The sequence below is a fragment of the Adiantum capillus-veneris genome, chromosome 24, assembly GCF_014529385.1.
Source record: "Adiantum capillus-veneris isolate H3 chromosome 24, ASM1452938v2, whole genome shotgun sequence".
Lineage (NCBI taxonomy): Eukaryota > Viridiplantae > Streptophyta > Polypodiopsida > Polypodiales > Pteridaceae > Adiantum > Adiantum capillus-veneris.
This window is the reverse complement of record NC_140954.1, coordinates 44728326-44749405: the sequence shown is the minus strand read 5'-3', so window position 1 is coordinate 44749405 and position 21080 is coordinate 44728326. Positions and strand designations below refer to the sequence as shown.

The window sequence follows — 21080 nt, the reverse complement described above, 5'->3', positions numbered from 1 at the left end:
ATCTTTAGATTGAACAAGCACTTCATGAGAAATACCTTATTGGATGTCGATGGTTTCTCGTAGAGGCCATCAAGTAACTTCATCAAGTCCTCTGTGGTCCTTATCTCCAAAATTTTGAAGGCCACCGTTGACGCCAAGCTTAGCCGAATTGTTCCTAATGCCTTTTGGTCAAGGACAATCCATGCTTCATCTGCCATTGTTGTGGGCTTCTTTGCAAGACCGCCTAGTGGCAAATAAAAGTCCATCTGTTAGAGATAGTCTTCAATCTGCATCTTTTAGTGTTGGTAGTTCTTGCCGTTGAAATTTTTGATCTTGAGATTTCCTTGCTCCGTCATTACTCCCACTCAGTTCAAGGAATCCTTTCCTTGAGATACTCTAGCTACAAGCAAATCGTGCTTTGCTATCAATTGTTAGGAAATAGGACGTAGTTAAATAGATATTTGAGTAGCTTACTTAATGGAGAGACAATTTTTTACACACAAGAAATTATAGAGTAAAGAGAGAGAGAGAGAGAGAGAGAGAGAGAGAGAGAGAGAGAGAGAGAGAAAGCACATGATATACGTGGTTCACCCAATGTGAACTACATCCACGGGAAAGCATCCACTTGATGGCTTTAGTACTTCAAACAAGAAGTAGGTTACAAAGGGATTATACCCTTAATAGAGCTCCCGCCTTGCTTCACTCTCACCACCTCACACCCACCTTGTTGCATCAACTTCACACTCCAAAATGTTTGTAGAAATGCCCTCCTTTTATAGGCCAAAAGGACTACCCTCTCTCATGAGAGGCAACCATGTGTAGCCGCCCTTGTGTAAACAAGTCCAGATTAGACTCTCCAATCTGCCCATGTGTAGCCGCCCTTGAGAAGACAAGTCCGCCTTTGAAATCGACCACCGGTCAACCGGCCGGCCGTTTTCCGACCGCCATCCGGCCATAATATTTTGGCAAAAAAGGAATATTCCGATGGCGAGTGATTTTTCTTCACGCACGATGGCTTCTCCTCATAACGGGGGCCTTACAAATGTGCGTTTTTAATACAAAAAATTACAAGGGATAAATCAGCCTCCATACTTAACAGAATGGATAAGGACACACATCATTCCATCATTTGAGTGGTGGTTGGCATGCCATGTGTGAGGCTCTACCCATACTTAACAGAATGGATAAGGACACACACCATTCCATCATTTGAGCGATGGTTGGCATGCCATGTGTGAAGCTCTACCATAGACGTGCTTTTAAACATGTGCTGCATCCGAGAGAGAAGTGAAAAATGTCTCAATACCTTACAAGATAGGAGGGCCCTGATCATGCCGGTCTTATAGCGGGCTTCTCCGCACACGAGACAGGAGGTGGCATGTACATGTTGATTATGATAAAGTATGCAATAGTTGACGTATGCATGGATGTGTTCATATTTCATGCCAAGTATAGTGACAAATGATCTTGCCCGTTGACAATGCGAAGGCATGTGGTAATCTTTAGGAAGCATTTTTCCCATCAATCTACAACCAAACAGATAATCAATATAAATTCAAGGAGAGACCAAGAAGACATTGAAAACAAAATCATCTCTTGATTTGTCCAACAAAGCTCTTGGTATAGAGAATGAGCGTATCAAGGTTATCCAGAGGAGAAGTATTTGGAGTCCTTTTAGCTAGGGTCTAATTCCCTTGAATCAAGACTTGACGCCAAGGTTTTTTCTTAGCACTCATTCAAAATCAACTTCCTGGATATTCATCGCTACATATTGTAATCCCTTCCGCTTTATAGAATTCTTACGTGACAATGTTGCCGTTGAAGGGTTTTGGTTATATTTCGGCTAGCTTACCTACGTAGCAGAGCAAGCGAAGCCAGTTGCCAGTCATGTGGAACCGCTTAGCAGCAATTGACCAAAGGGTCAACCCGCTTTGAACCCACGGCCTCCCTCACCGCCGTCGTAGGTGGTAGCACTACCACAGTGCTACGCAAGCATGCTTACAAACACTTTGCCACATGTTACTCATCAATCAAAACGTAAGGCTGTCCCCCCCCAACAAAGCGTGTGACCGCCAGATCCGATCATCTCCACCTACACACACGTACCCTAGCCGATATCTAACATTAGCCCCACTGGAGTGGACATATGTGGGGAGGTCAAAATAAATAAGGATACACCACCAGCGCAAGGCATCTTGCTACACCAGTAGAAGACAAATCATAGTTTGTTCATTTTCCAAAGCCTAAAAGGAAAATGATAGCATAGAGTAACCCTCATTTTCATATTTTGAGCAGACGTGATACCATGCCTCAAAAGATCTTGTTCACATTATACTTCTGTCCCACAAATATAATATTTTAGAGCATCAATGATCTCTCATGCACTCATGGAGTACTTCATTGATGTAGTAATCACTTCCAAGTCTCTCTCTCTCTCTCTCTCTCTCTCTCTCTCTCTCTCTCTCTCTCTCTCTCTCGTCATGCTTGTTCTATGTGGTGGAGATTTTATTCTTTAAGTGAGTTGTGATTGCTTTAGACTTCCATGCTCCATGCTTCTCTTAAGAAGATGTTCCAGGTGTCCTTCTGGTTGCTATGTTTTTCAGTGTGTTGATGTGAGATGCATTGAGCCATAATGGAGCATGCCACATGGCAATTGTCATTTCCTTGTGTTGATGTGAGATGCATTCATCCATAATGGAGCATGCCACATGTAAATTGTCAATAACGCACAAACCATTAACAAGTAAGAAGAAGAAGAAGAAGATAATTTTAACTTTGTAGGAAATTATCCCAAGAGACCTTAAAGATCTATCCGGAACTTGAGATGTTGCAATAGTAGACATTGATTAGAATCTATGGAAGAAGGCATGAAGAAGAGTGTGGACTCAACTAGAACTAGTCTTGCTTGGTGGGCTTGCTATATAACATTTATAGAATATAGCGGGACATATGCAAATTGACATTTAGCATCTAGCAATGAAGGGAACAAGAGCATGACTGATTTGGCAAGGGTGGCACTGCATGAAAGGGATATACATTTGAAAAATGCTTTAATGTTTATGGGAGAAGACAAAGTCAAGTGCGTCAATTATTAGAGTTTATAGGGATGGTTACAGCTAAGATTATATCCAAGTGAGGTTGTACTACTGTGTCTATTGATGAATGTTTTTTCTAGTATACGTGCTGCATGTAAATTCTTGAAAACAAAAAGTATTTCAAAAAGAATTTTTTCATCGAATGGTTTGGCAACACAAAACGTCAGCTCGCATTTTTGAGGGTGGATGTCGAGTGTATTTTGTCTTTCTTCTTTTGTAGTTATTTGTGTTCTACCTTTCGTCTTTTGTAGTTATTCCCAGTACAATGAATGAGAACACTGATACATGTAATTTGACGTTTTGTGTTTTGTGTTATGGCATCGACAATGCATCTTGCACCGTTTGCCGGACCGATTGTCAAGTCGCTGTTTTCAGTGATCATGCAACGCATGACAATTGCGATCGAATCCATCTCACTAAACTTAGAGTCTAGGAGTCATTACTGAAGGACATTTATGTTACCCATGTTCGTCTTCATTTCAACTTTTGTAGTGCCAGTTTGATTCATCTATAATACATGTACCTAAGGTAGCTCGTTTATAATTATAATATCTGCCTCTTTTATGTCCAAATATCACTCATCGGTCTCATGAATAGAGAGGAAAAATACTGTTGATTTGTGGTTGGTATCTTGAACTGGTAATGGATTGTAAATGCAATACTATTAAGTCTTGTTGTTGCCGCTCTGATGGCAAAGCATCCAACGATAATACAGAAGTGAGAGCAACAGGAGTGTCTATTTCATTTGTTTGTCGATTTCGTTTATTGCTATATATGTGAGGTATGCCGCCGTGTATGAGGGACATATTTCTAGATTGTGAGCAAAGATGTCACATTGCATGCTCCAATCTTTATACCATGTAGTAATTTCAAACCATGACCTAGCATATGGACGATAAGCTAGTTTCAAGTTGGCTACAATTTGATCCCTAGCTTATTGATGCTTGGACTGTAATTTTATAGGTCTTGAGAACTTCATACTGACACCTAGTACAGGAGAAACGAGGACATATATAGTACGACATGAATTATTTAGACACGTAGTATGGTATCAATTATTTAGAGCTAAAGTAAAGATGCACAAGGTCAATTCACGACCGCGATACACCACATGCATTCACTACTTGTGTATTCACTATGTAATACATCACATGCATTGGCTAGCATCCGTATGCAAAGAGTTGCAGGTGTAACTAACATGTGTAGATGTTGATCTACATCGAGAGTATAGTTCTGAAAACGAGATCCAAATAAATTGAAGCAAAGGAAGTAATGCGGAAAATTCTAAAACAAGCAAATAGATAAAGCATGAATAAATTGTAACAATAAATGAGGTGCTTTATTGGCCCTGCAATGTTGTACTGCTGCTTTTCGATTGTCCAATCTACAAGCCGATATTTGAGTCAAGCTAAAAAAAAAGCAATGTAAATAGTTAAACATATCGTCTTCCAATGAAATGTCACAGACTGAAAGTGCAAAGTATACAATGCATGTCATTACAAAGGTGCCCTACAAAAGTATGGTGGAGAGATGGCACTGTGGTCTCTCCAAAAAATTATAAGAAACGGAAGCCGTATCCTGCCTCGTAGCATTTATGTGTTGCACCAAGCAAACGCATGCGCATGGGAAAATGGATGCAAATAACGAACCTTGCAGTGTTGTCGAGTTGGGGTCACGCTTGTGCAATTGGAATGTACAGTGTTGTGAATATATGTCCTCCCTGCCATACACAAAATACGCAGATATAACTTTATGTTCTCTGTCCTCTTATCAGTATTACCTTCTCTCTCTCTCTCTCTCTCTCTCTCTCTCTCTCTCTCTCTCTCTTTTAAGCCGCTTCCGTCAGCAATTATGTCTTCTTGCCTCCTTGTTGACTAACCCCGGACCCGTGTTATGTGTCGTGCTTCCTAATTGCACATGATAATGGGTACCTTGAGGGCGGTGTCCCCATAGTAGAAGGCACTATATGCAGTGGACAATAGCTTAGCCTTCTTTGAGTGCATTGACTATAACGCTTAAGATAAGGCTTTATTTTTCTTAACCTTTCTTCTCCTCTCCGAATGTAAGCCCGTCTCCCCATCTGTCTACATTTCCCTGTTTCGCCTCTGCTCGAGCCCATCTCACGCCTGGTTGCGCACGTCCATTTGCCCAAACTAAACTGGCCTACATCGTCTCTCTGACCGGTGAAACCTCTTCAACCGCGGCATCCACATGCTCACGCTCCCTCCAGCCCGCCTATTGCTTTCACCCTCGCGGCTTCGCCTCCTAACGCTGGTTCAACCTCTCGCCCCAGCTACACGTGTATCTCCTTGTCCTTTGCCTCTTCACCCATGCAAACCAACCCCAAAGCTACCCACAAGCCTCCGCCATTTAACCTCCATTACATTTCGCCCACAAGCGAGTCTGCGCCTGCACAAATCCACCTGCCGCTACCTCTTAAGGTCTTTTTTTTTGGGAAGGTTTTCTTTGAGAGGGACTCATCACGTCGGCCAGCTTCCGAAGTACTCTCCATCTTGATGATCTATGAAATATAACCAGGGTTTGGAAGGTCCGGCTTGCTGCTGCTGCACGAGCAAACTTCACGGAAAAGAATTGTTGTGAATCTTGAGAACTAGGCATGGGACCTATTGCATATCATTTTCATAAACGTTGAAGGATGGCCGAGGGCACATGGTTGTTGAATCTGTATGAGCTATATTTGGAGAGGCATAATGCTGGCCATAACTAGTTGCACCTGCAGAAATAAGTTGAGTAAGGTAGTTGAAACTGGACATACTGTTCAGCTGGCCACTGGGTCTTGTTGCACACAAAGCTGCTATGATCGCTATTTGGGGAAGGCGCAGGTAGGCTTATAATGGTATTGAGGCTTCACTACAAAAGAAGGCCGATTCCAATATACCGATGGGGCAAACAGTGACATTGTCGACCTTGTACTGCTGGAATGAATAGGGAGAGCTTTTCCTACAGACTCTATGTAACTGAAGAATGCTTTCATCATGTCGACAAAGTAGGCTTTTCTTCATGGCTCTTCGCTTTCATGTGAACAGGTATAAGGTGCCAGTACAGCTAGCTGGGCATTGCTACTTCCAACACCAATATATAAGATGGACGTTGCCACTTCCAGCACCATAGATCAGAGGATGAGAAGGCAATAGGGTCCACATTTGATGGTTCCATTAAAGCTCATGCGCGATCAAATCCATCATCGCCTACTACCTGCGTCATAGCCTACTCTCTCTCTCTCTCTATCTCTCTCTCTCTCGTAAAGAGTGGCCAGAGACAAAACCTGCAGACACTCCGAGCTGCTTCTGGGAAACTTGCAAACTGGTGGTGATATTCGCACTGCGCAATTGAGCACCACAGAGTGCTTTCTTTAAATGTTATTCACTTGGTAGCTTTTCAAATGGAGTTTGTTTTATTTAGAGCTTTTCATGGCAGCAATGTTTTTTTTTTAAATTTAAATATGGTGCCATGTGGTTGCTTCTACGTTCACATATTGGAAAAAGAGCCTTTGGCTTACCAAGTAAATAGAGCATGGAGGTCACTCATAGGCTATGCAATGTGTGAGGTCTTGATCGCACTCGATGTAGAGGATCACAGTTGAAGCCTCTACTAACACTGAGGACTTATTACAAATGAAAGCCAGTAAAACCACCCACTTAGCACTACATGTTTTGGTACGTGAATTGGGAATGCTAGTTGGTCCTTATAAATGAAGGTGCAAAGCCTGGTTCATGGTCATTGGCCATCCACTTACGTGGCTTGAGAACATTCTCTGGCATAAACTATGTACTCACTTTTCATTATCTAAAGCTCCAAAATCGACAAAGATTTTCCATGTCCATAATCACAAGAAGTTTTGGACAAATTCTCACAATAATTCCCACATTGTGACTTACCTCAACATCATGAGCTTCTGTGAGGGAGGCACCGCATACCTAGCTAGGTATGATTGGGGGTAGGGGACCGCCGGCCTAGTGGGGGGGCCGGTGGTCCCCTGCCCCCAATCGTACCTAGCTAGGTTTGCGGTGCCTCTCGAGCAGAAGCTCATGATGTTATGCATTGTATGAAAAACACTGAAAAAGACTCTGTTTTCCTACATGAGAAAATTTATAAATCTTCTTGTGAATGAAGCATCAACTTATGCTATGAGGTATGAAGTTCATATCTAGCCTGGATACATCCATTGATGCATGTCGAGTCAAGAGAACTGGCCTTGGACACCGGTTCTATAGATTTCAAATCCTTAAGAGAGAGTGCTGATCTAAATCATTAAAGAGGTAAGGTGCTTTGCTTCTAAAATGTTGGATCAATGGTGGTAACTCCTACCATCCTTACACTGGCCTAGTCTTGCCAAACATAGTGTTTGTAGAAAATAAACTCACTTTCAGCACACTATGGCACAACTAACAAGGAAAATGAGACCAAAACATGATGACTAGCATACTATGTCGAGATGGTATTGGCCCATTGCCATTGAAGTCTTGATTCAATTAGCATCCGGGCATTTCAAAACTTCTAAGACGGACAATGGCTTACCCACAATTTGGATATGTACCACCAGTATATTCTTTGGAAAAAGACCACTGTGAACAAAACTGTCAGGACAACCATCGAAATCAACACGACGAATTCATGCACTCTGCATAGCCGAAGGTGTAGCCATCAAACTAGCAATGGCTCTTTCCAAGTTGTGTCGTGCATTGGAATCGAACTTCTCATGAAAATAATCGGTGAAGTAGACGCGATTTCTCTGGAGAAAACCACGAAGCACATCTGCACGTTTCTTGCGGTAAACAGCTTCTGGTACCCAATCATATTCCATACGGATCGCCTCGTCATATTCATCAAACTTACTCTTGCTTTGTCCAAGAATAGAAAGGTCCAGGTCCAGCACCAATTGCTCTTGTAGCATAGAGCTGCTGCAGGAAAGGGGATGATGATGTTTTGTGGCTAGGATCATCCTCTTTATGCTCTCACGGGAAGAGAGATCCATGCCTTCAGAGACCTGCTCAAAGAGATGAGCACTGTCCTCTTCATTGCTCGGCGCTCTTGGATCATAGATGGCATCATGAAACCATACGGCTATGGTGATCTCATCTATGTCCAATGATGACACATAGGACGGATGCATCGATTTAAACTCCTCTAGCTCAGTCAAGCAATCTGTTATATGACTGAGATTGTGATATCTGCGGCTTGGATGCGAATAGAGCCTAAAGAGGATTTCTTGCACATTTCCTCCACGCGCTTCCAATTGCCCTGTCAACCTCTTCCATGCTGCAAGTGCGCTATCCATAATGTTTCGTGTACTCCTGCCAAAGTAGATGCACGCAAGATGTCAAATCATAGGCATCAGGATTTCTGAAAATTATCTGAACTCGCCATTCAAATGTGAACATAACATAAAGTTCCCCTTTCCATGTAAACAGTCTTTAGAAAAACCGGGTCCTCCGTGACCAGCCAAACACTCACACTTTTTGCAGATGTGATTCTGATTATCCATTCCTGATTAATCAATCAAAAAGATGTAATCTATTTGATACAACACCAAAACCCTTAGTCGCTTGCTTTTAAACTTGACTTAATCAACTGATAGACTAAGCATTCCAGAAATCATACTTGCTGCACACAGAAGTAGCTTTGGCACGTGCAATGTGCTCGATGTGAATTAGCAGGCAGTGTGAGTTAGCAAAATCTTTTCCCACAAAGACCAAATGCTCAATCCCTTTCACATTTTTGAAAACAATCCTGCACCGTGATGTCAAAAGACGACTCCGAATCTACAACAATGATAAAGCTGCGGGAAAAACCCTAGAAGCCTCCCCAAACATAATAGTAAATACCCTCCCCAGGAGCCTCCAAAGCAAGCTTTGCTCTGTCAGTGTGTGGAAATCTGGAAAGAACGAGAAGATCCACATCACACAAAGCCTTCATGAAATCCCCAGTGTCTAAAAGATCTCCATTAAGAACACCGCATGTTCTGCCTGAACATATTTGATAGCTGATGTAAGCCCCTAGACACCTCTCTAACCATCTCCTTGTAACTTGAGTAAGAGCCTAGGTTCTTTTTTCCTTTGCCCTGACTTCTTTCTGCCTTTCTCTATAGGGATGATTTGCCCTTTCCTTCTCTCCTCTCTCCATCACCCGTCTCTTTCCTAAAGTTTTTTAGGCCACCCCCCTTTCCGGTGCATTTTTGCATATGGGTGGTGGTCTGGAACATGTATGGCAGTTACAAGCATGCACCGGTTGAAGTCGGAGAAGTTACATCTTCCTTGTCTGCTCCTATCACCAGATTGGTGACATCACAATTGAAACCCTAAGCCTAATGGCTGAAACCGCAACCCGAGCCCTAAACATGACCTTCAAAGGCAAAGTGACCAGAGACAGGGCCCTCTTTTTTTCGGGGGGGGGGGGGGGGGGAGACTTTAGCTCTCACCCAAAACTTTACTTTAAGCTGTAAAACACAGAGAAACCTTGTACAAGAAACCTGTAACGGGAATTAACACTTCAAAGAACACACGGCTCAGAAGTTAGAATGCTCCGAGCAGACGCCAACAACATGTAGGCCCCAAAAACTGGCGATCCTTTTCGATATTTCTTTCTTCCTTTAGAGGGTAAAGTTACAAAAGTAGAGTTTTGGGGATCTTCACCTGTATCCAACTAGATCACACCTGTTCTGGTAAAATTTCGGCAGCATAACAACCCCAAACTCGCCCTTAACAAATCCCCCTGCTCTAACTCCTTTCCAAAGACATAAACCCTCTGTTTTCAGTCCTAAACAGTCCCGGAACTGTCCTCTGACAGTGGGGCACTGTTTCCAATGCTTTTGACATCCATACGGCTACAAAACAGTTCAAAAACAACGCATAACCAACGCTAAAAATGCACCTGTAAGCTGAGGTTATCACCCTCACCGATGCCTGCTTTTGGAGTAGCAGTTAGCTACTCCTGTTCCTGCTCAAAGAGCTCTTGCCTCCGCACAGAAGCATCAGACCACACAACTGTACATAGGTCAAATGAAGAGCCCTCTTATAGGGCATTATGTTACTACACGTGAGGGAGAGAGAGAGCAGTGTAGAGTGTGCAGGACATCACTTCTTGCACTACACTGTATATGAGAGGGAAAGCTTGCACACAATAGCTTTTATAACTGCAACAATCCACCATACGGCTGAAAAATGCAGCCAATATTTTATTTTAACGCTTCTCTCTCTCTTAAGTTGGAAAATGCCCAAAAATGTGTAAGTGGCACTCATGCATTAATTCCCCCCTTTGGACCTTCTAGTCTTAAAAAAATATCTCAACCGGTCGCTCAATTGACTTAGCAGCAGAGTAATGTGCAACAAACTTGGACACCCCAAGTCTAGATTCTACAGTGACACAACAGAGATTCACTTTAAAACAGTTCACAAAAGATGACACGGCCCGGCGTAGTTCCATGTCCAGAGGTATTGGCCCCAAAGATTGGCGCCCCTTTCAGTATTTCTTTTCTATATTAATCTGTGTGCAAAGTACAAGCGAGTCCCTGGGAACTCACACTCAGACTCTGCATCCAGATGCTCTGAGTAATAAGGCCCAAAAGACCTATTTATTGTTACAAGGGTTGCCCAAAGCAGAGCCAACTCAAAAGCTTCAACTCAAAAGCATTATGCCCAAAAGCTGCCAAAAGTCAGCCATCGTAATTTACGGACGTCCGTACACTGCCACATCAACATGACCAACGCAAAAGACCGAGATCCGTACAGCCTGCCACGTGTCAACTTGCTAGCGTAATTTTCGGCGGGTTTTCGTTGGGTTGCTGCCACATCAGCCTGTCGGCGCATTTCTCTGCGTATCTGGGGCCTGCCATGTCATTAGTTTGTGACATACCCCCCTCTTGAGAGAATTGTAATCGTCCTTGATTACGCCTGCAAAACAGACAGAGGCCATAAACTGTCTTAGTAGACACTGACTATTAGTACCGACGTATTGGACACAACACATCTAGCACTCGTACAAATCGACAGTCACATCACCGGACATCACAAGAATCACTTGACATCACAGGACATCACATGACAAATCACATACAAATTCATTTTAAATCTCAGACCATGATTAATCGGCAACGTATTTAGTAATCGCATCTAGATCCATTCCGAACCTCACGGATGCCATTAACTAATCCTTATTGCAATCATGTATATAGAGATTTATGAGACCGAAATACTACAGTCATTTCGTCTTTCAGTTCCTGCACAGTAATCGCATCTAGATCCATTTCGAACCTCACGGATGCCATTAACTAATCCTTATTGCAATCATGTATATAGAGATTTATGAGACCGAAATACTACAGTCATTTCGTCTTTCAGTTCCTGCACTCAAACAAGTCAAGTACAAATCAATCATTTTCATTTTCGTTTTCGGGAATTCCGGTTCATAAAGTCGTACAACAGAATATTGTCAACCCATCTGTATCCCTGCAACCCAAAGGGAGACATCAGTGACTCTATTCAAAATCGGGGTAATCCATTGACAAAGGAGTGGAGTGACCCCTCTCTTGTGCAAAACCGCTGCACTAGATTCACCCATGCTAAAATCGGGGTTCTATTGGAGTAGACTATGCTGCACCGAATGCTTCAAGGTAAAGTTCCAAAATCTAAGGAGTATTTGCTAGGTCCTCCTTCTCCATCCACTTCGCATCCAATACAGGATAATTCTTGAACTTAACCAAGAACCGCCTAATCACTTTATCTTTTATCTTTCTGTCCTTGTGTGCCAATATCTGTTCTGGAACGAGTATCTCCTCGCTTTCCTCCACTTTGGGTTGTCATCCGGCTCCCCGTCATCGGGAACATCGCCTTTAAAAGGCTTCAATAGACTCACATGAAAAGCATTGTGAATCTTCCAAGTATTAGGCAGCTTCAGTCTAAAGAAGACATCATTTATCTTTTCTTTTATCTGGAAAGGACCATAGTACCTCATGCTAAGCTTTGAAAAAAGCCGCTTCTTTTTCTTTCTTAAGCGTGCCTTCTCAAAACGTAAGAGCACCCAATCGTCTTTCTTTAATTTCAAATCGCGACGGTGTCAATCTACTGCCTTCTTGTGTCGTTCCTAAGATTTTGCTAAAGCCTCCCAAACCTTGGCAAAAGCAACGTCCAAGTCCCTCGTGTACTGGTCGGCTTCAAAAATCTTATTTTTCGTGCTAAGGAAGGGTGGAACCTTTGGAGCACCTTCAATGACCTCAAATGGCGCCTTCCCCGTCGAAGAGTGGATCGTGTTATTGTAGGAAAATTCCACCAAGGGCAAAAAAATTTCCCATTGAGTCTTCTGATAAAAAATGTAAGACTTCAATAAATCTAGTACGACTGAATTTGCAATCTCACATTGCCCATCTGTCTGCGGATGGAAAGATGACGAGAATTGCAACCGTGTGCCAATGTTCTCCCAAATAGCCTTCCAAAACAAACTCATGAATCGGGAATCTCTGTCAAAGACTACCGTCTCAAGCATGCCATGTAATTTGAAAATCTGTGCAATGAACAATCTCGCTAAATGATCCGGCTTGACTGTTTTCTTCACTGGAATGAAGTGAGCTTGCTTGCTAAATCTATTAATGACAGTCCAAATGCCATCATGCCCACTTTGTGTCTTTGGAAGATCAAAAATGAAATCCATTGCAATACTTTCCTAGAGGCGGGGTGGAAATGGGTAAAGGCTGTAACAATCCCTGTGCTTTATGCCTATCAAACTTGACCTTTTGGCATACCAAGCAACTGCGTACGAAGTTGTCCACATCCTTCTTGAGTCTTGGCGAAAAGAAGTAACTATCCACACCTTTCAAGGTGGTGTCAACGCCACGGTGACCCGTAAAAGGTGGACAATGGCACTCAGTCAAAACCTTTTCCCTCAACGGCTGTATAACGCACAACATCGTTTTCATCATCAAGTAGCCATCCCGTATGGAATATCCCGCTACTACCTCCCCATTCTGTATTCGAGTGAATACATCTGAAAAATCCGGATCTGTGACGTACTGATCAACCATGTCATCGAAGCTTCTGTGATGAATCGCGGAAATAGCCAAGACTAGCAGCTTCCGAGACACAGCATCTGCCACCAAGTTCTTCTGTCCCTGAACATGGACAATCTGGAAGTGAAACTGTGACAAGATGTTAGCCCACCGCATTTGCTTTTCCAAAAGCTTCTTCTATGACAAGAAGTAGCATAAACTCTGATGATCAGTGAAGACCGTTAAATCGGTTCCGAGTTGCCACTGAGTAAGAGCGTGGATTACTGCCAAAAGCTCTTTCTCATAGATTTGTGCTGTCAATTCTGGCCTTGAAAACAATCGGCTTTCATAGGAAATCACATGGCCTTCTTGCATTAAGACCGCTCCCAGACTACGACCACAAGCATCACAATATACTTCAAATGACTTTTGAGAATCCGGCAAAGTCAATATTGGTCCAGTAGTCAATTTCTCTTTCAGTGTCTGAAAGGCAGTCACCTCCGTGGGTCAGACTCCTTTCTATGTCAGAATGTGCAAAGGGGAAGCTACCTCTGCAAACTTTCGAATAAACTACCGGTAGTAAGAACATACGCCCAAGAAGCTTCTAACTTTACGAACATTCTTCAGATCGGGCCAATCACGTATAGTCTCAATCTTGGCCGGGTCTATCTGTACTCCTGCTCTGCTGAGACGATGTGTCCCAAAAAATGTATCTCCGGCAAGGAAAATTCACTCTTTTTGGCATTGATACCTAGCTTGTGATCTCCCAATGCCTGAAAGACCTGTAGCAGATGGTGTCTATGTTCTGCTTCATCCTTGGAGAAGACTATAATGTCATCAAAGAAAGTGCCGACAAATGATCTACTCTCTCTGAAAATCCTATCCATCATTCCGTTGAAAGTCGCTGGAGCATTGCTAAGGCCAAAAGGCATCACCAAAAATTTATACAAACTGAAGATCCTTCAAAAGGCCTGGTTGCCCAGCCGTACTTCTGTACTCGTCCGAGTACGGAAACGTCGAGAAAGTGATTCCGCACCCGGCAAAAAATTTGGGGCAAAATTTTTCGCATGCAGTTTTTTGGCCGCGCGAGTTGGGCTGCTAACTCTGTTATGAAGGCATTGCAGCACATCAGTGAGCTGTGAGCTGCGAATTAGGGGCCAGCTCATCCTCTCACCCTCTCTTGCTCACCTTCACCTTCTCCCATGCTCACAAGCTAGTCTCTAAATTCTAATTTTTGAACTTTCTATGGTTTTGTGTTTGTATATAAAGTTTTAAACATGCTTGTGTAGTATGTAGGCTTTTAACACTAGTTCTGTAATTGGACACTCAAATGTCCTAGGACACTAAAGTGTCCTGCTTTTTCATCAACTTTTGACATTTATTTCCATAAGCTAACAATTGACTTTTTGGTTCTTGCCCATTGTGTATATAGGTTATGAGGTGAAAAAAGTACATCATTTTTTTCCACATCAAAATATATACTATAGAAGAAGATATATGATAAGTTTTACAATGAAAGTTCACGCAAATTTTGAGTTGTTTTTGGTAAAAAAACATCAAAACTCTGTAGCTTCCTAAAGAAATCATATTTTTCAAACTTATAAACCCATATTGAAAGCAAATGCCATCTTGAATGGAAAATATCATATTTGAAAGCCTATATTTATCAGTCACTATAAGTAGTAAATGAGAATTTGATTTTTGCAAAATGTTGTTTACAAGGTAATTTTCAGTCTTTCAAAACAATTCATGCTATCTTTTTGGATATTCATGTTTTAAGCTGAATCTATCTCTCAATCTCATACACTTGCACGCACAGTGTCCATTCACTTTGTTTGTGATCATAGCATTCTCTCATTAAGAACGGAAGGCTCTACCTTCCATACGAACTAAAAGGAACCTTGAGCACAGTTCGGAGCACTCATCTTGAGCAAAGCGCAAACAATCATTCCGCTGCACCTAACATTGGTATCAGAGCTTTGGTAGTGTTCTGTATCACTCAAGAAAAGAACCACAAAAACCACAGAATTTTTTTTTGCTTGTTGAGGTCGCACGAACCCAAGTTCGCTTTGGCGTGTCGATTCCTAATCGTGTTTTTTGAAGAGTGACAGGAATCCCAGGAAAGAAGGGCTTGTCCAGCCTCCCCTTATGTCTCTTTTCACTCATTGAGAGCGGACCATGCACTTAGCGGCCGACCAATTGACGTGAGGTGGGAAAAAGCAACCTTGGTGTGAGCGCAAGGCCACCACGGGGTGCGCCCTCAGAAAGGAGTAGAACTCGGGTGAAGAGAAGATCCTTCTCAAACACGATTTGCAAGCGAAAGAAAACCTCAAGAATCTCAAGACCCGCAAGAACCCAAGTTCCTCGTGAACTTAAGAACCCAAGATCCCCAAAAACCCAAGTTCCTCATGAACTTAAGAACCCACAAGTTCAGAATGGTCATCACTCGAAGAGGAATGGATACTTCGCTTTGAGGTGATGAGCATGAGAGAGGCGAAGAAGAATTTTCCCCACCAGGAGGTTTTTCCGACCCTCCCCCTTTTCCATCTACGACAAGGATTGCACTAACTCCTATGGAGGCTTTCGACAAGAGGATGATGGACAAGAATTTAGAAGACAAAGCACGAGATGCAGAACGAAAAGCAGAAATAGAGCGTGACCACGAAGAAAAGATGGCGGCCATCGAGCGTCAGTACGAAGAAAGAATGGCAGCCATAGCGCATGGGAGCGAGCAAGCACGTTTGGAAGCCAAAGCAAGACAAGCAGAATATGACCGCGAGACCAAAGCAAGAATGCAAGAGATGTTGCGACTCTTTTCTCAAATGCAGGCACAGATTCAACAGGATCGAGAAAAGGAGACTCTCTCAGTCTCTTCTTCTCCAAAGCAAGACACACAGGATTTCAATGATTGTGTGAAGCATGATGATGATTTGATTGACAATGATAAGCACAATGATTTGCATGATGACAAGCATGATGATTTGGATGACAAACATAAGCATGATGATTTGAATGATATTGCTAAGCATGATGATTTGCATGATCAAGATGTGATTTCTCACAAGCACGATGATTTGTATGATCAAGATGTGATTTCTCACAAGCATGATGAGTTCAATGAAGATGATGTGATTGTTAACAAGGATGATGTGTTAGTGAATGCTTTTTCTAGCGAAGCTAACCTTGTTGTAGATTCGATCAATCACGAAGAACCGATCTTGGCTTTCGAGTCGAGGTCCAAAGAACCCCCACAGGACGATTCGATCATTCACGAAGAACAGATCTCAGCTCTCAAGCTTAGGTCCAAAGAACCCTCACAGGAAGTATTATGTGTTCGCATGATTGATACGCACGCATTGTTCGAGTGTTTCATTCGAGATCGTTTCCTGTATTTTAGTCCACATCGTTATGTGATCCCTTTTCCTAGGCATGACATATTGTATGTTGAGCACGTTTCTCTTATGGATGAGCACGAATGTATGCGGATGTTTCATAAAAAGCTGAAAAGTATGCATTCAAGGAAGTCCCATTCCATGTCTCTTCCTTGGCATGACACATTTGTAGAAAGTGCACATGAAAGTATGAGCACCAAGCATGGGCATTTCCGTTGTGAATTGCCACAGTTGATTGCTCTAGATCATTAGAGAAAGATTCGATCTCATTGTTTGCATGTGTTTGATGAACGGGTTGTCACTCCGTCTCTATGTTCATATACATTGCATACACAGTCTTTAGCGAAGACAAGATTTTTTCCACACACTTTACATGGAAGAGGTATGTTCATGTTTTTGTGTTGGAAGTGATTTCAAGAATTTTCAGCCATAGAGATTCTTGAAGACGGCAGAAGCATGACTCTCGATGAAGTTGAAGCATTGAAGGAACCACACCTGACTTTGTGTCGCTTTCGGCGCGGCCCAAAGAAGCAAGCATTGCAGACCTTTACGAAGTTCAAGTACCGCACGACCCACACATCAAGGTGGGCCGGCGAAGAGTCCCTTCCAGGATTCCGGATGCTATTGGCGATCACCCTCGACGCCATACAGTTCGGTACCAATACCTCACTTTGAAAAGGAGGGGATGTCACATGACACATCTAACCCTATGTGTCCGTGGACAAGCTACAGCATGATCAGGGTTCAGTCAGTCCAGTCAGTCTAGATTTAGAAGTGATCTGGCACTTTTGTGAGTCTATTCGTAGACCGTGCATGCCCAGTCACTTAGTACAGGTGCATATCCTCTGGTTGCACACAGCATGATCATCAGAATTCCCATCAAGATCCATTAGATTCAGTCAGGGGAATTTCCCATTACATTTAGCCTACTTTCCCTATTTTTGGTATTTTTCACTTATTATTTTTAAGTGACTTTCCAACAAAAGTAGGTAAGGCAATTTTGCTAAGTTAATATATAAGCAAACCCAAGCTAGCACTATCTGGCAGAAGAGGCAACAGGAGCACCACTCAACAGGCACCTTCTCAGCAGGACCCCAAAGGCTTCTAGCGTTTTTGCTCCCCAGCAGCTTGGCTAGCGTTTTTGGACAAGACACCACAAATCAGCCAGCGTTTTGCATTTGCAGAGCCACGGCGACAAGACCCCAGGAGATCAGCCTAGCGTTTTTGCATTTGCAGAATCCCGGCGACAGAAAGGCAAGTTTCAGCCCCTAGCGTTTTTGCATCTGCCAGCAACCTCAGCGTTTTGCAGATCTATTGCGACAGAATCAGCCCTAGGATCAGCGTTTTCAGGTTTTCAGCAGTCAGACATCGCAGATCAAGTCCCAAACCTCGCAGATCTCACTTCCCACAGCAGTTCCTCCCCGCACGGTCAGTTTCCGCAAGGTTTACAGTTTCAGCCCGGAAAACGCAGATTTCAGCATCTGGGTTTTCGACGCGTCATGGTCGCATCGTCGTCATCGACATCGTCACCGACATAGAGTCAGAATTCAGCAGATAGAAAGATGGCAGATTTCAGCCCTTAGGACGACTTCGTCATCACCGTCGTCGTCATCGGCATAGTCCCAAGTTGCATCAGTCCATTGCATACGCATTGTACCACTTTGTGCAATCAAAAGTAGACCACTCTCGCCGACGAGAGTGGGGCCTTCGGAGGAGGGTTTTACGTCGTCTCTGGTGTCGTATCTCTCTTCTCTCTCTATCTCTCAGTCTCATACACTTGCACGCACAGTGTCCATTCACTTTGTTTGTGATCATACCATTCTCACATTAAGAACGAAAGGCTCTACTTTCCATAAGAACTAAAAGGAACCTTGAGCACAGTTCGGAGCACTCATCTTGAGCAAAGCGCAAACAATCATTCCGCTGCACCTAACATTGGTATTAGAGCTTTGGCAGTGTTCTGTATCACTCAAGGAAAGAACAACAAGAACCACATAATTTTTTTTGCTTGTTAAGGTCGCACGAACCCAAGTTCGCTTGGGCGTGTCAATTCCTAATCGTGTTTTTTGAAGAGTGACAGGAATCCCAGGAAAGAAGGGCTTGTCCAGCCTCCCCTTGTGTCTCTTTTCACTCATTGAGAGCGGACCGTGCACTTAGAGGCCGACCAATCGACGTGAGGTGGGAGAAAGCAACCTTGGTGTAAACTCAAGGCCACCAAGGGGTGCGCCCGCAGAAAGGAGTAGAACTCGAGTGAAGAGAAGATCCTTCTCAAACACAATATGCAAGCGAAAGAAAACCTCAAGAACCTCAAGAACCGCAAGAACCCAAGTTCCTCGTGAACTTAAGAATCCAAGATCCCCAAGAACCCTAGTTCCTCGTGAACTTAAGAACCCACAAGAACCCACGACTTCAGAGTGGTCATCACTCGAAGCGGAATGGATACTTCGCTTTGAGGTGATGAGCGTGAGAGAGGCGAAGAAGAATTTTCCCCACCAGGAGGTTTTTCCGACCCTTCCCCTTTTCCATCTACGACAATGATTGCACTAACTCCTATGGAGGCTTTCGACAAAAGGATGATGGACAAGAAGTTAGAAGACAAAGCACGAGATGCAGAACGAAAAGCAGAAATAGAGCGTGACCACAAAGAAAAGATTGCGGCCATCGAGCGTCAGTACCAAGAAAGAATGGCAGCCATAGCGCGTCAGAGCGAGCAAGCACGCTTGGAAGCCAAAGCAAGACAAGCTAAATATGACCGAGAGACCAAAGCAAGAATGCAAGAGATGTTGCGACTCTTTTCTCAAATGCAAGCACAGATTCAACACGATCGGGAAGAGGACACTCTCTCAGTCTCTTCTTCTCCAAAGCAAGACACACAGGATTTCAATGATTGTGTGAAGCATGATGATGATTTGATTGACAATGATAAGCACGATGATTTACATCATGATAAGCATGATGAGTTGAATGACAAGCATGATGATTTGGATGACAAACATAAGCATGATGATTTGAATGATATTGCTAAGCATGATGATTTGCATGATCAAGATGTGATTTCTCACAAGTACGATGATTTGCATGATCAAGATGTGATTTCTCACAAGCATGATGAGTTGCATGAAGATGATGTGATTGTTAACAAGGATGATGTGTTAGTGAATGCTTTCTCTAGAGAAGCTAACCTCGTTGTAGATTCGATCAATCACGAAGAACCGATCTTGGCTTTCGAGTCGAGGTCCAAAGAACCCCCACAGGACGATTCGATCATTCACGAAGAACAGATCTCAGCTCTCAAGCTTAGGTCCAAAGAACCCTCACAGGAAGTATTATGTGTTCGCATGATTGATACGCACGCATTGTTCGAGTGTTTCATTCGAGATCGTTTCTTGTATTTTAGTCAACATCGTTATGTGATCCCTTTTCTTAGGCATGACATATTGTATGTTGAGCACGTTTCTCTCATGGATGAGCACGAATGTATGCGGATGTTTCATGAAAAGCTGAAAAGTATGCATTCAAGGAAGTCCCATTCCATGTCTCTTCCCTGGCATGATACATTTGTAGAAAGTGCACATGAAAGTATGAGCACCAAGCATGGGCATTTCCGTTGTGAATTGCTACAGTTGATTGCTCTAGATCATAAGAGAAAGATTCGATCTAATTGTTTGCATGTGTTTGATGAACGGGTTGTCACTCCGTCTCTATGTTCATCTACATTGCATACACAGTCTTTAGCGAAGACAAGATTTTTTCCACTCACTTTACATGGAAGAGGTATGTTCATGTTTTTGTGTTGGAAGTGGTTTCAGGAATTTTCAGCCATGGAGATTCTTGAAGACGGAAGAAGCATGACTCTTGATGAAGTTGAAGCATTGAAGGAACCACACCTTACTTTGTGTCGCTTTTGGCGCGGCCCAGAGAAGCAAGCGTTGCAGACCTTTACGAAGTTAAAGTACCGTACGACCCACACATCAGGGTGGGCCGGCGAAGAGTCCCTTCCAGGATTCCGGATGCTATTGGCGATCACCCTCGACGCCATACAGTTCGGTACCAGTACCTCACTTTGAAAAAGAGGGGATGTCACGTGACACATCCAACCCTATGTGTCCGTGGACAAGCTACAGCATGATCAGGATTCAGTCAGTCCAGTCAGTCTAGATTTAGAAGTGATCTGGCACTTTTGTGAGTCTATTCGTAGACCGTGCATGCCCAGTCACTTAGTACAGGTGCATATCCTCTGGTTGCACACAGCATGATCATCAGAATTCCCATCAAGATCCATTAGATTCAGTCAGGGGAATTTCCCATTACATTTAGCCTATTTTCCCTATTTTTGGTATTTTTCACTTATTATTTTTAAGTGACTTTCCAACAAAAGTAGGTAAGGCAATTTTGCTAAGTTAATATATAAGCAAACCCAAGCTAGCACTATCTGGCAGAAGAGGCAGCAGGAGCACCACTCAACAGGCACCTTCTCAGCAGGACCCCAAAGGCTTCTAGCGTTTTTGCTCCCCAGCAGCTTGGCTAGCGTTTTTGGACAAGACACCACAAATCAGCCAGCGTTTTGCATTTGCAGAGCCACGGCGACAAGATCCCAGGAGATCAGCCTAGCGTTTT

At 43.2% G+C, this 21080-nt stretch overlaps 1 protein-coding gene across 2 annotated transcripts in view; it reads right to left on the bottom strand.

The window, feature by feature from the left end:
- Nucleotides 1-7493: 7493 nt before the first annotated feature.
- The window catches only part of LOC147426294 (uncharacterized), a 40969-nt gene continuing 27382 nt past the window's right edge, over nt 7494-21080 (bottom strand). Inside the window, exons 2-3 of one of the 2 annotated variants that reach the window (XM_086498649.1) lie at nt 8550-8582; nt 7494-8389 (exon numbers count right to left, since the gene is read on the bottom strand). In XM_086498649.1, the coding sequence (XP_086354775.1) occupies nt 7708-8373 (666 nt within the window). In that variant the 5' untranslated portion in view covers nt 8374-8389; nt 8550-8582 and the 3' untranslated portion in view covers nt 7494-7707. The remainder of the gene's footprint in view (nt 8390-8549; nt 8583-21080) is intronic. The other variant, XM_086498648.1, reaches the window with a different exon arrangement.